We start from the raw sequence: 13,998 nt of genomic DNA, 5'->3' as shown, positions 1-13,998 counted from the left end.
TTAGCAAGGGCATTGAAGATAAATGTGGCTGGATCTTTCAGCATGACAATGGTCCCAAACACACCGCCCAGGAAACAAAGGAGTGGCTTGAAGTGTACCTGTGATGAAAATTACAGGCCTCTCTCATCTTTTAAAGTGGTAGAACTTGCACAATTGGTGGCTGACTAAATACTTTTTTGCCTCACTGTATAATGATCTCAGATGTTGAGCTATGTTATGAGTTGTCTCTGGTTCTGGACTGTATAAGACTATAGAAAGAAAATTTACTCATAATCACACACTCTGGTGCTCATGGTATTTTTGGTACTTTTAAGTCTGGTTCCGCTCAAGGTTTCTTCCTCATAACATCTAAGGAAGTTTTTCCTTCCCCCAGTCACCCCCAGCTGCTCATTGGGGATAAATACACATCATTGACATATTAAATTTTTTTTTTCCCTATAATTCTTCATTCTGTGAAGCTGCTTTGAGATAATGCCCATTGTGAAAATAAATAAACTTGAAATTTAGCTACTTCTGCTGCAGAGGATGTTAATTAGAAATACCAGCCTTGGTGGCAAATATATTTCAACCATTCACAGTTCAGTGGAGATTGCATGAGTCAGGCCTTTATGTACGAATTGCTGGAAAGAAACAACTACTTGGGGGGAAAAACAACAAGAAAAACTGACTTGCTTGGGTCAAGAAACATTAGGAGTGGACATTAGATCAGTGGAAAAACTATCCCTTTTTCTCATTAGTCGAAATTTAAGTCTTTGTTAGACACTGAGAGGGTAATCAGACTTTAAGATTGTTGGAAAACTATTCCAGGTGACTACCTCATGAGACAGACTGACAGAGAATGCCAAGAGTGTGCAAAGCTGTCATCAGAGGTGGCTACTTTAAATAATAGAAAATGTGAAATGTTCTGGGTTAATGAACACGTTTGTTTACTAAATAATTCCATATTTGTTTGTTGATTTTATTGTTCAAATAAACGTTTTTATTCATTTTTTTTTTTTGTAGGTGAGGTGCTGCTTACACCAACTAAAATCTATAGCCGCCTTCTCCAACCAATCCTGCGCAGTGGAGCAGTAAAAGCCTATGCCCACATCACTGGAGGCGGGCTTCTGGAGAACATTCCTAGAGTCCTGCCAAAGGAGCTGGCTGTAGACATGGGTAGGAGGCACATCTTTTACCTTTTTTATTCCCATAGGGTGTGGTTAATTATACTGTATGCACAAACTATCATTTAGAATGGAGATTTTTAAATACAGTATCTTTACAGTGGCTTTACCGCAGTTTGCGGATGCCACGACGTCTTATGTCAGTTTGATGTGTTTTTTTTTTTTTAGGGTAAAGGAAAATACATAATTTTTTTTTTACCCCTAAACACTAAATTAATGTAATGCTTATGTGTTCTGTTGTTAAGATGCCACACATTGGCGGATTCCTCCTGTATTCTCCTGGCTCCACAATGAAGGCGCTCTTTCTGAGGAGGAAATGAGTCGCACTTTTAATTGTGGCCTCGGAGCGGTGCTGGTAGTGGGGAAGCAGGATGCCCAGAGGGTCCTGAGACAAGTGCAGGCCCAGGAGGAGGCTTGGATTGTTGGCTCAATCACACACAAATTGTCTGGTAAGCCTAGCATGGATGAGATATGCCACTTTGTTTGCAGTACATCAACAATGTTGTGCTACCAATACCAATGTGGGTTTTAGTCTGTAGGACAGATGTGGGTTAGAGATACAGTGTGAGATACAGACAGTTTCTTTTATCAAATATGCAGAATTAGTAATGTAATTGGTAATGTGTAGTGTTGTTTAAAGCAATATTTTTTCCCTAAACCAAAAAAAACCTTTTTCATTTCTTTTACTGTTGCAAAACTATTGAAATAAGTATTATTTTGCTGAGAACAGTAATGCAATGAAAATGTATGCAACCATCAGATGTGCACATTTATATTTAGCAGTGTGTTTGGTTTTTTTTCTACTCTGTGTGACATTACATCTCATTTCCATACTTCCGAATGTATCTGATTAAAATCAAATATCAAATTTCATTCGTTCAATTTATTGTTTTATACTTATGCAACAAAGGCTATAAATATGCATTACTTTGTTTTGTGGATAAAGAAAAACATAATTATGCTGCAGGAGCAGTGTGTCCCAACTTTTTACTGAATAACATTATACAATTTGCTTATTTTCCTCAAAACAACTGCCACATGTACAAACATGTCAGTAAAACCTTGTAATGCTACCTGGAGTTATGCCGGCTGAAATTACAACACAGTTTAACATGATAGGAGACTGTTGTTTAACAAGGTTAAATAAATAAATACAGATGATTCTGGTTTTAAAAGTATTTAAAGTTATTTAAATGGCTTTTGAAGGAGTTTATGCTTTTACCTTTATGCACAGTAGGGGGAAAACTAAAAACTGTGATTGTTACAATTCATTTGCTTTAATGGTTTTTTGATTTATGATCTTTGAATTGCAGACTAGGAAACAACCTCCAGTGAATATGTTGAACAGGAAGTAAAAGGTCAAAGCTTTTGTGTGTCCTCATTAACAAAAACATAGTTGTAGGTCTTTGAAACGGCTTTGAAAACCTTCTGAATTATTTTATGAGGTCTAAAAAGAGCCTACAGGAACATCTTGAACTATGTAACAGGATTAGATTAAGATTAAATATGATTGATTTAATGATCACTTGATTTATTTTTATGCATGTATTTATTTTGTATGTATTTGTCCCCTGGTGGTCTAGTGGTTAGGATGCGGCGCACTCAACGCTGCGGCCCGGGTTCGATCCTTGGTCGGGGAACCAACCCCAGCCATTAGGGTTGCACAAGCCTTTTTGCCGGTCCCAAGCCCAGATAATTGGGGAGGGTTGCGTTAGGAAGGGCATCCAGCGTAAAAACGTGCCAAATCAAACATGCGGATGGTCCGCTGTGGCAACCCCTAATGGGAGAAGTCGAAAGAAAGTTTATTTATTTTGTATGTATTTATAGATAAAACTTAAGCCACTTACACATTTTTCTGCATGAAGACAAATTTCTAGGGAAAAATCTTTTGAATGGCCAATTTTGACAGAACTGTGCGTAAGATCCTGAATCTTGTCATTAATACTGTTTTATTTGTCGTGTACATTTCAATAGGTGCAGAAGCTGTGGTGATTAGAAACCTGAAGCACAGTCTGAAAGCAGGTCCCCGTCCATCTGCTGACCCCAGTGTTCCACAGAACGATGCATGTCAAATCCATTCCAGCTCTCGCAGGAGAACCAAAGTGGCTGTTCTCATCTCGGGGACAGGTACATGTGATCAGTTATTATTACTATCTGTAGTTCTTTACCAAACTAGCTGAATGTGAGTTAAGAGCTGATGGAGAGTCTAGCCTCGTAGTCGGAGTCTATCCTCCTTCATTTGTAAACATTATTTTTATGAGGAGTTTATATATACAGATAGTCGTCGACTTGAGACCTATGCAACTTACGACCATTCGACTTTACGACCACTATCGCTAGCCACGGCGTACGACAGTGCGTACCAGCTTCCGGCATAATTTCACAGTACTGTACATATAGCCTACTCTACTACTTACGACCGGTCTGTCTGTCCCAATTGTGGTCGTAAGTCGACGACTACATTTATGTATGTTTAAGGTTTAATATACACCGAGCATAGCATTATGACCACCTGCCTAATATTGTGCTTGTTCCCCTTTTGCTGCCTAAACAGTTCTGACTCGTCAAGCGTTAACAGCATTAACTACTTCAGCAATTTGAACTACAGTAGCTCTTCTGTTGTATTGGACCACACAGGCCAGCCTTCACTCACCATGTAAATCAATTAGCCTATAATCAGTGTTAGTCATGTCAGCGGTCATAATGTTATGCCTGGTCGGGTTTAGATTTGTATTTAATGTAATTAAATATATCTAGAAGTCTGGTTCCTGTAAATAACTCATGCCTCATAAGCACAATGTGGATGTGTTGGTAGGCACCAATCTTCAGGCACTGATGGAACAGACCAAGAAGCCATCAAGTTCTGCTGAGATTGTGGTGGTCATTTCAAACCGGCCAGGTGTCCTGGGCTTGAAGAGAGCCTCTATGGCAGGCATTCAGACACGGGTAACTCCCAACAATTTGCATTTAATATACTTTTTTATGTATTACATTTCTGTTTAGTTTTGCTACTGTCCAAGTGAGTGTCTTCATGGGCTGTTCACTGTGGAATTAATATATAGTTAAAATATTTTGATTCAAATTTGAGTAACTTACAGTTAATATCCTGTTCTTCATCTTATATAAGTTCAGTTACAGCCAAAAAGTCAAATTTTTACTCCTCTGTCCACAGATCTTTCTTTCAGTCATTCACTGTCCAATTCTTGTGTGTTTTTGCATTTAAAATACTAGGAGATTACCATATAAATAAGGTTTATATAAAGAACATTTAGAGAAAATATATTAGGCTACAAACACATAGCCAAACCATTGGAATCTGAATCTAGAAGTACAAACCCAAACACAGGTAATAACTCTGTAATTCAAAAGCCATTTGCAAAAAATTTGCCAAAGCCCTATGATGAACTATGAAAATTACTGCATATGGCTGTTCAGAAAACAAATATTTGGTGGCATCATTTTTAAATGTTCAACAGAATTAGCTAGTTAATTAACTCCAGATTTTGAAGTCTCCCATAAGGCAAACAAATATACAGAAATGAAATACACTGATTGAGTGCCTGATTTGAGTGTTTTGTTGATAGTGTTGTCACACCTGAGAGAAAGTGTCTAGAATTTATGTCCTCAGCATGGTTTTCCTAATACAGAAAGCAAACTAATATAGGGAGATGCTATATGTGTGTGGATGAGTGAGTTATCTAGCAAGCTATTTTGTTATTTTTTGTTTGGTAAAAGAATGTTATCCAGCTGAATATTCACCTGTTTAATATCACATGCAGCTCATACTGATCTGTTCTCAGTGAACAATTTGTTCATGAATTGTCATGCAACACTTTTTAAATACATTATATTTTATATAAGTTAGTTTGTGTGTTCAGCATTGTCTCTGCACTTCAGTTATTCAAGAATTTCAAAGCTCTTTGTATTTTTAGTAATTGATACACTTCTTTTCTGAAAGCAAGTTCCTTTTCAGTATAGAAGTACATCCAAGAACTATCCAATATGGTCCAAATATTAATTTGTGAAAAAGAACCAAGTTTCAGACGTTTTCTAATGTTTTTGTGCTTATTCAGGTGGTAGATCATAAGCTGTATGGCAGCCGGATGGAGTTTGACAGCACCATTGACCGTGTTCTGGAGGAGTTTGGAGTGGAGCTAGTGTGTCTCGCCGGCTTTATGAGAATCCTCACCGGACCCTTTGTTAGAAAGTGGAATGGTAGGAGCCAAGCTTGTCCGACACTTACGTACTGCTATTAGGTCCAGTGATTGATTTAAATAGGGAATTCTTATACAAGAACGGAGTCAAAAACCAAATCTCCCAAGTTCATCCTATTTTAAAGTCCATTGTGGAATATTACCACATCTGCGATCACAGGTTGATAAAATAATTTATTATTTGTTCATCAGAGCAGCATGGTGTCTAAAGCTTTGTTAGGAGTGTAAAACATAATGTAAATGCAGGTAAATAGTATAAATCTAAACACGGGTAATATATATTTATATTCAACCACCAGACACAGCAAACATGCAAAGGGGTTTATCTTATATATTTTTTTTATTTGTCACAAGTACTTTTACAGCACAATGAAATTATTTTTCTTTGTATATCCCTTTGTATATCAGAACACGTCTCCACCGTAACTTGGGGAATAACTATATTGACAGTATTAGACTATAGGTAGTAATGACCCATTGAGGAGTCAAGTGCCTTCTCAAGCTCTGTGAATGAATTGACCAACTAATATAATAGTGTATGTAGGGGGAGAAAGTGTTGCCAATATAAGGAAATCTTTTCTGTGTAACAGGAAAGCTGCTGAACATCCATCCGTCACTGCTGCCTTCCTTCAAAGGGGTGAACGCACAAAAGCAAGCACTGCTGGCTGGGGTTCGGATAACCGGCTGCAGTGTGCACTTTGTGGCTGTAAGTTTGGCATGTTTGAACATAAAGACCATGATCACTTTAGAATAAAAAATATTATTGAAAAAGATTTAAAGTTTGTATCTCTCACATACAAACCCAATTCCAAAGAAGTTGGGACACTGAACAAATTGTAAAAAAAAAAAACAGAATGCAATGATGTGGAAGTTTCAAATTTTAATATTTTATTCAGAATACAACATAGATGACATATCAAAGGTTTAAACTGAGAAAATTTATCATTTTAAGGAAAAAATAAGTTGATTTTAAATTTCATGGCATCAACACATCTCAAAAAAGTTGGGACAAGGCCATGTTTACCACTGTGTGACATCCCCTCTTCTTTTTATAACAGTCTGCAAACGTCTGGGGACTGAGGAGACAAGTTGCTCAAGTTTAGGAATAGGAATGTTGTCCCATTCTTGTCTAAAACAGGCTTCTAGTTGCTTAACTGTCTTAGGTCTTCCTCGTCACATCTTCCTCTTTATTATGCGCCAAATGTTTTCTATGGGTGAAAGATCTGGACTGCAATGTTGTAATTGAAGCAGTATGTGGTCTGGCATTGTCATGTTGGAAAATGCAAGGTCTTCCCTGAAAGAGACGACGTCTGGATGAAGGCATATGTTCTAGAACTTGGATATACCTTTCAGCATTGTTGGTGCCTTTCCAGATGTGTAAGCTGCCCATGTCACACGCACTCATGCAACCCCATACCATCAGAGATGCAGGCTTCTGAACTGAGCGCTGATAACAACTTGGGTTGTCCTTATCCTCTTTAGTACGGATGACATGGCGTCCCAGTTTTCCAAAAATAACTTAAAATTTTGATTTGTCTGATCACAGAACAGTTTTCCTCTTTGCCACAGTCTATTTTAAATAAGCCTGGCCCAGAAAAAACGCCTACGCTTCTGGATCATGTTTAGATATGGCTTCTTTTTTGACCTATAGAGTTTTAGCTGGCAGGGGCGAATGGCACGGTGGATTGTGTTCACCGACAATGTTTTCAAACGCTTTGCAATTTTTCTCTGAGAAACTCCTTTCTGATATTGCTATATATCCACTATTTTTCACCGCAGCATTGGGGGAATTGGTGATCCTCTGCCCATCTTGACTTCTAAGAGACACTGCCACTCTGAGAGGCTCTTTTTATACTCAATCATGTTGCCAATTGACCTAATAAGTTGCAAATTGGTCCTCCAGCTGTTCCTTATATGTACATTTAATTTTCCGGCCTCTTATTGCTACCTGTCCCAACTTTTTTGGAATGTGTAGCTCTCATAAAATCAAAAAATGAGCCAATATTTGGCATGTAAATTTAAAATGTCTCACTTTCAACATTTGATATTTTATCTACCGGTATATTCTATTGTGAATGAAATATAAGTTTGAGATTTGTAAATTATTGCATTACTCTCTTATTCACAATTTGTACAGTGTCCCAACTTTTTTGGAATCGGGTTTGTACAAGATCTTCCTGTTTTGGATTAACTTTTTATCTGCAAAGATGGCCTCGGAACCTAGCTTATCCTTGTTAAAACCATGTTGTGTTACCAGGAGGAGGTGGATGCAGGAGCTATCATCGTTCAGGACGCTGTTCCTATTCTAATAAACGATACAGAGGACAGTCTATCGGAGCGTATCCGGGAGGCAGAGCATCGGGCCTTCCCCGCTGCTTTAGAGCTTGTAGCGAGTGGAGCAGTGAGACTTGGGGAGGACGGACACATCATCTGGAACCAATCAGCATAGGTGTTTAGGCTTGAGCTAAATATACAGATAGGAGCTACAGCTGGACTCTGGTCCACTGTTAAGAGTATCCATGATTTCTGAATTTCATTGAGTAACTGTTCATTCCATGTCACTTCATGTGTTGATGTTAATGTGTTGTAAATTCGCCTTTGTAAAGTTTTACATTGTGTAAAACTTAAAACTACACATTCCTTATACATTCCTGTTCAAGATTATGAACCGATTGAAGCACCCAGTTTCCTCAAAAAAGTTACAAGTCACTAATTACTGTTTGTAAAACTGTTCTTTGCATGAAATAGCTGACACTGTGACACTGTCTGACTGTATTAAATCATGACAACAATAAGATCTTGATGAGTTTATTAATTAAGATTCTACAAGTGTCAATGTTCAACACCAAGGTTTGAATAAAAAAATTAACCAAACATAAGATGGTCAAATAGTGACAAAAAAAGTCCCACATTTTCCCTTGTGTTGTTGCAGTTATTTGCTTTATATACACACATTTAAAAATACGTAATTGTCATTTATTTTGAAACAAAATCAAAATTAATGTAAATTACCTAAGCATTTGGCAGAAGGTGAGACATGAACCCTCAACTTTTTGGTCTTTTTTTTAAATAGCATTTTCAGTAATTAGCCTCACCATGTCATTTAAATGGGTTTGCTTTATACTACAAAAGGTACACAACATTATACATCGTTAAAAGATTCCCCAAGGTAACTGTGTTCCCCAAGGAAAATGCAACCTACTGGGAAAAATATTGACATGAACCAATAAATGTGATGCAGAATCATATTCTCATTATGGCCACTTCACAACTCAACATCTCTTCATTAAACACTTGCTAATAAAATAGCCAATGCCATCAAACACAAAAGAAATCAGGTCATCTTCACTTCCGCATCTCGTGCTCTACTCAGGTTTGACTTCAATCAGTGGCAGACGTACCCCGTAACCACCACTGTCCTCTGAAGGCTGGAACATACAGGCAGAACAATCATTTACATAGTACACAAAGTCACTACTGCAACACTTTAACCATTCCAATCTATGAGGTAGCTGTCAGAACCTCTTCAAAAAGGTCTTTCAAAAACATATCCCTTTATAGTTCCTCTAAGGATGCACTAGGTCAGATGTCCAGAATTCACCATCACACTTTCCAATCTCCTGACTGCCACTTAAATCTCACACTTTGAATCCAGTTTTTTTTCCCTTTACTCTGCTTTTGGGAAAACAGAGAGGATTGTAGTCCGTATGCAGTGTAGCTTTAGTGTTCAGAGTCCTGTGATGTCTCTCTTGCTGAAGCGCAGGATAGACAGCTTTTCTCTTCCCGCCTGACGAGACAGACACACCTCTCCTCTTAACCCGAATTCGCCAAGCAGAGACAGAATCTCTTCTAGACCAGAGGAGAGAAAAGACAGTTTCTAACTAGATCATTATAACTGCATTGCAGCTGGATCATTTAAATCAGTGCTGAAAGCCTCCAAAAATGTCCCTAAGCCTTCAGTATAATACCCAAAGGAAAGGCAAGTTCATGTATCACTGATTATATAAGAATAATATAATATATGAATAATACTGTATATAGTAAGCCTTAGTGTACATATGCATCATTTAATCATTTTCCTTTACAGTCACCTGAGCAACTCTTAATGCCCTGTTATACTGGCATAGAAATGTGGTGACACAGACAAAACTCATTCATTTAACATGCAGAAAGTTAATACTAATACATACAATTTTTGGCTAAACAGGTCTTTCTTACAGATCCTCCTACCTGGATTGTTATCAGACACTGTGACGAGGTAGAACAGGCCCTGATTCGATAATAGCTGTGAAACCATGGGGAAGAATCTATCCATCACCTCCCTGCCTCTCTTTCCTCCTGCCCAGGATGCCTCAATGCCATGACTGCCCACCTGTGCACAAAAGTCCAACAAAATGACAGAAAAAAAATCATTTCAGTTGTACTTTTCCAAGGAATTTACAATACTTGCATTAAGAAAAAAAAAAAAAAAAAAAAAGAACAAAAGCAGTTTTTACCATACCAGAATCTCAACACCATTATCTTACAAACAACAACCAACTGATCATTATTTAAACATACCTCCTCAGATGGTGTAACTACATATGGAGGGTTAAAGAGAAGAACATCCACCATTCCATTCAATCTGGGCAACAGACACTGAGTCTGAGGGAAAAAAAATAAAAAATAGAACCAATCTTACATTCACATCAGTGCTAAGTTATACTGAAATAGGTATACTTTCATAAAAGAAAAAAGGCAAAGCCTGAAAAGCCTGAGAAAAACATGCTCTAATGGGCAAGGTTATAATTACGATATGGATAATACCTTTTTCATCATTCCCAGTGCTCTAATAGTATATTAAGTGCATCTAATCTACAGTAGCTTCCTACATTACTGTACACCTGAGCTGTTCCGCAGCACAAAAAAGCACCACTAAGCTGCCACTACTGGGCCCTTGAGCAAGGCCTATAACTACTCATATAATTAAATCATCAAATAATACTCATACAGCCAAATAACTTAATAATTAAAATTGTACAGTTATTTATATAATCTATTGTAAGTCTCTTTGATAAAATTGGGTGCTAAAGGCCATCAATGTGAAATGTAAAAAAAATACATAAAAAAAAAAAAAAAAAAAAGTATATCAAATCAAATTTTATTTGTCAAATACACAGGGTACGACATGTAGTGAAATGCTTTTATATATATATATATATATATACACACATACACACACACACACACACACACACACACACACTAATATTAAGCATGTTTATTAATATTAATGCTTTAAATTCCTAAAAACTGAATGTGAAGTAGTTATAATATACTAGATATCAGTAGGTATTAAAGGTATACAGTCTATCTTTAATATCACAATGCATTGCAGCACCGTTTAGCATCACACCATTAAAACAAAAGTCCAAGAGCAGAGAAAGCAGAGCGAGTGCAGCGTATCTCACCAAGTCCGTTATAAGCGGATGCAGGTGAAGCTTGTTGCGGCGAGACGTCTCTGCTGTGCACTGTGCTGCCGCTGGGTTGATGTCAGTGCAGCTTCAACATGCACAAAATATCAAAACAAGGCATTGTAAGATGAACAATTTACTTACTATGATTCACAGTTAAAGTGAGTTTCATATTATACTATCGGTTGCAAAAAACTCTAAAACCAGTGACTCAAAGAACAATTTCCACACAGGTCACATGTAGCAGAACTTTTTTTTTTTTTGGAGAACGTAAAATGCTGATATCAAATTTAATCCTGATCACAATTAATACTCATACTCACAGATATAATGCCTCAGCTCTAGTTACGGAAGCCAAGAAAGCAGAAACCACCCCTGAGCCAGTGCCAACCTCAAGGCACACAGCGGGGCTGAAATGCATAGAGAAACCAAAACAAGAATCTCAGGGATCAGTTGCACACACATTAACAACATAAGTCCACACTGAAGTTAATGTTTTTGCTATAAGTATTTCAGGAAAAGCAGCAGAATACGCGCTCATAAGTGACAGAATGATCAATCCTGGCAACACAGATATGCAAACTAAATGTTCCACTTTAATCAAATGCATTAAACATTAACTAACAGCATGAAACAGAAATATGAATGTAGTAAGAAATTAGGTATTCATGGAGGAAAAAAACCAGCTTGTTTGTTATTTTATTTATTTGGACTGTTACTTTTTGTTTTAGTTTGAATGCATATCTTTTCCTCATTATTTATCAATATAATTAATATATTCATATTTATTTAATTTAGCACATTTTCATGATTCAGTACTGTTTTTTTATTTTTGTAATAAAGTTGAATAAATCTTCTGTACTTATGACAGTGTCGCTCAATGGCCACATAATAAAACTTTAGACCCAATAAATAGCTTGAAAACCTGTGGGGTGGCCTGCAGTGGAAAGACCATGTAACTGTTGTAAACCTAGTGAGAACTTTTAGTTTGGTTTGACCAAAAACATTTCTATGTAACTTCAGTAAATGACTAATAAGTGACCAAGTTTTAAAATCAGCGAAGTGCAAATAGAAAATAATTCACATAGAACCATAACTTACGCAACACCTCACATTTAAACAAAAGCGGGCTAAAATTTAAAAGCACTGTGTAAAGGAAAAATCTCGAACACCAAAGGCTTTTAAAATGTTTCCTTTTTGCAACTTATTTCTTTATTCAACATACCTTATTATCTTTTTGTCTTTAGAATGCATGCATATTTGCACCCAATTCCACAAACAACATAAATAATCAACATATTCTGCCCTATATAACTGTTTACCAGGACTTGCAAAAACAATACATATTGACATAAAACTGTAAGAACAAAAGTAAAATTTATTACAAGAGCAAATAGAATTTAATACTCACTTGATTTGCCGCAGCAAAGCAGCATCCTTCTCCAAGGTGTCAATCAAAAGGAAAGTGTCTTCTGCTGGCTCGTACACCTCAGAGAACGGCCCATGACCGGCATGGGAGTACAACGGAGTCGGGTACATTAGCAGGACATGGCTAATGGACACCTTTTCATAAAAACTGTCAAAAGCAGATAAAACAATATTATCAAATGCACAAACTGAACCAACACAAATCAACAGAAGTTTACAAAATAAGACAAAATTGGGTTGACCTTTAGACAATGGCCATTAAAAAAAAAAAAGGCTTGACAATATCCATCTCTACTGTTAAAGCTATTATCAAGAAGTGTAAATCAACCTCAGCTGTAATGAAACTGTCTAAAAGAAGACAAGTCTGTTTTTGCATAGTGAAATTCTTTCTTCACATATCCCAGCTTGTTCAGAAGCTGGGGTCAGAGTGGAGGGTCAGCCAGGAAACGCTCATCCAGCTCACTGGGTGCGCGCTGCTTCTGCTACACGACCGGCTAGACCCAGCTCAGACCGGCCCGTGCCACGACCTCAAGGAGCTCCACGTACAGCACAGGCTGTGAGGAGTCCGCAGACTCGCCAGCATCCATCATCTCATCCTCCTTGGAGAGAGAGACATGCAATGCTGCGCCGCCCGCACCGGGAGAAGAAGCAGCCGCCAGGCGTGCTTCCCCGAATTTCCCGAAATTTCATCCACCTCTCACCTCGGAGAGCGCTCCCCGAAAGTTCTCCCACCTCGGAGGAAGAATACGGAGCACCGCGTCACACGCACCGGAGAAGGAAACCGCCAAACGAGCGCAATCCCCGGGGAACGGAAGCTCACCTCGCAGCCGGGAGCGCATAGCCGCACGGCTAAAATGCTAACAACCGATACCCTCGAGAGCCGACTAAGCACGCTCCTAAGCTAAGGAAACAACACATCGGCTGCGTGTCACCCCCACGAAATGAATCGGGGCAAGCAGGAAACACGCAGACGGAATTCTGCCTGCATATAAGCTCATGACTGCACAGATAACACACTCAAAGCGCTTACCGGCACGAGCAGAAGCTAATGTCGCTACCACCGCACAGCCATCTTGTAGCTTCCTGGTTTACGCGACTTCGCCTGTCTATGACGTCACGGCTTGCCTATTGGCTAGATTTCACACGTGGTTCAGAGCGTGGTCACTGAGTTCTCATCCAAGGTGCAGACCTGAGCACTGTAATAACGCGCCCGAGACACACACACACACACACACACACACCCCAGTAACACACTCCCAGCAATACCTCAATCTCACTGTACAATAAACAGGAATGTCAGCAAGGTAATCTTACTAAATCAGGAGCGAATCCGCGTCTCAAATTTGTACTCCTTCTCCAACGTACAATCACGTGCACATCTTCCGCTTCCGGTTGATATCAGCGATGCATTATGGTAGTTGGAGTTTTCTTCTACTGCCCTGACAGCCAGTCATAAACCACTCAGTCATAAACCTCTTATTTTCTGATGCCTTTCAATCAGAGAGAAACAAATATATATAGATTTTCTATTTCTCCATTCCCTTTCTTTTCCCTGTGTTTTCAATTCGTTAGTTAATCAGAGACAAAGGGTTAAAGAAAGCATTAAGGCCAAACTTTTTTGATGAACAGACAGATTTAAAATAGAATACAATAAGAAATATTATCATATAGTGTAGATGTGTAGATATTTAGGATTATTAAAAAAATTCATCTCTTGTTTAATTTAATTTATTTATCAGT

The 13,998-nt window shown here is 38.1% G+C and overlaps 2 protein-coding genes across 5 annotated transcripts in view; one reads left to right on the top strand and one right to left on the bottom strand.

Moving 5' to 3' along the window:
- gart (phosphoribosylglycinamide formyltransferase) overlaps positions 1-8,172 on the top strand; it is a 31,405-nt gene extending 23,233 nt beyond the window's left edge. The window contains exons 16-22 of the mRNA XM_046837288.1: positions 1,003-1,155; positions 1,409-1,612; positions 3,138-3,290; positions 3,979-4,109; positions 5,237-5,378; positions 5,968-6,083; positions 7,635-8,172. Coding sequence (XP_046693244.1) covers positions 1,003-1,155; positions 1,409-1,612; positions 3,138-3,290; positions 3,979-4,109; positions 5,237-5,378; positions 5,968-6,083; positions 7,635-7,826 — 1,091 coding nt within the window. The 3' untranslated portion in view covers positions 7,827-8,172. The remainder of the gene's footprint in view (positions 1-1,002; positions 1,156-1,408; positions 1,613-3,137; positions 3,291-3,978; positions 4,110-5,236; positions 5,379-5,967; positions 6,084-7,634) is intronic.
- n6amt1 (N-6 adenine-specific DNA methyltransferase 1) lies at positions 8,170-13,724 on the bottom strand. Of its 4 annotated transcripts, none has more exons than XM_046837290.1 (7): positions 13,573-13,724; positions 12,242-12,406; positions 11,154-11,240; positions 10,828-10,918; positions 9,938-10,021; positions 9,608-9,749; positions 8,170-9,226 (listed from the first exon to the last, which is right to left on the bottom strand). In XM_046837290.1, the coding sequence occupies exons 2-7, from the start codon at positions 12,367-12,369 to the stop codon at positions 9,105-9,107; spliced, it is 654 nt and encodes a 217-aa protein (XP_046693246.1). In that variant the 5' UTR covers positions 12,370-12,406; positions 13,573-13,724; the 3' UTR covers positions 8,170-9,104. The 4 variants fall into 4 exon arrangements, with proteins under 4 accessions (XP_046693246.1, XP_046693250.1, XP_046693248.1 ...); XM_046837294.1 differs by having other exon boundaries at positions 8,170-9,223; XM_046837292.1 differs by lacking the exon at positions 13,573-13,724 and adding an exon at positions 13,525-13,563.
- Positions 13,725-13,998: the final 274 nt, after the last annotated feature.

This window comes from Silurus meridionalis, chromosome 24, assembly GCF_014805685.1.
Source record: "Silurus meridionalis isolate SWU-2019-XX chromosome 24, ASM1480568v1, whole genome shotgun sequence".
Lineage (NCBI taxonomy): Eukaryota > Metazoa > Chordata > Actinopteri > Siluriformes > Siluridae > Silurus > Silurus meridionalis.
This window is presented reverse-complemented; position numbering and strand designations above follow the sequence as displayed.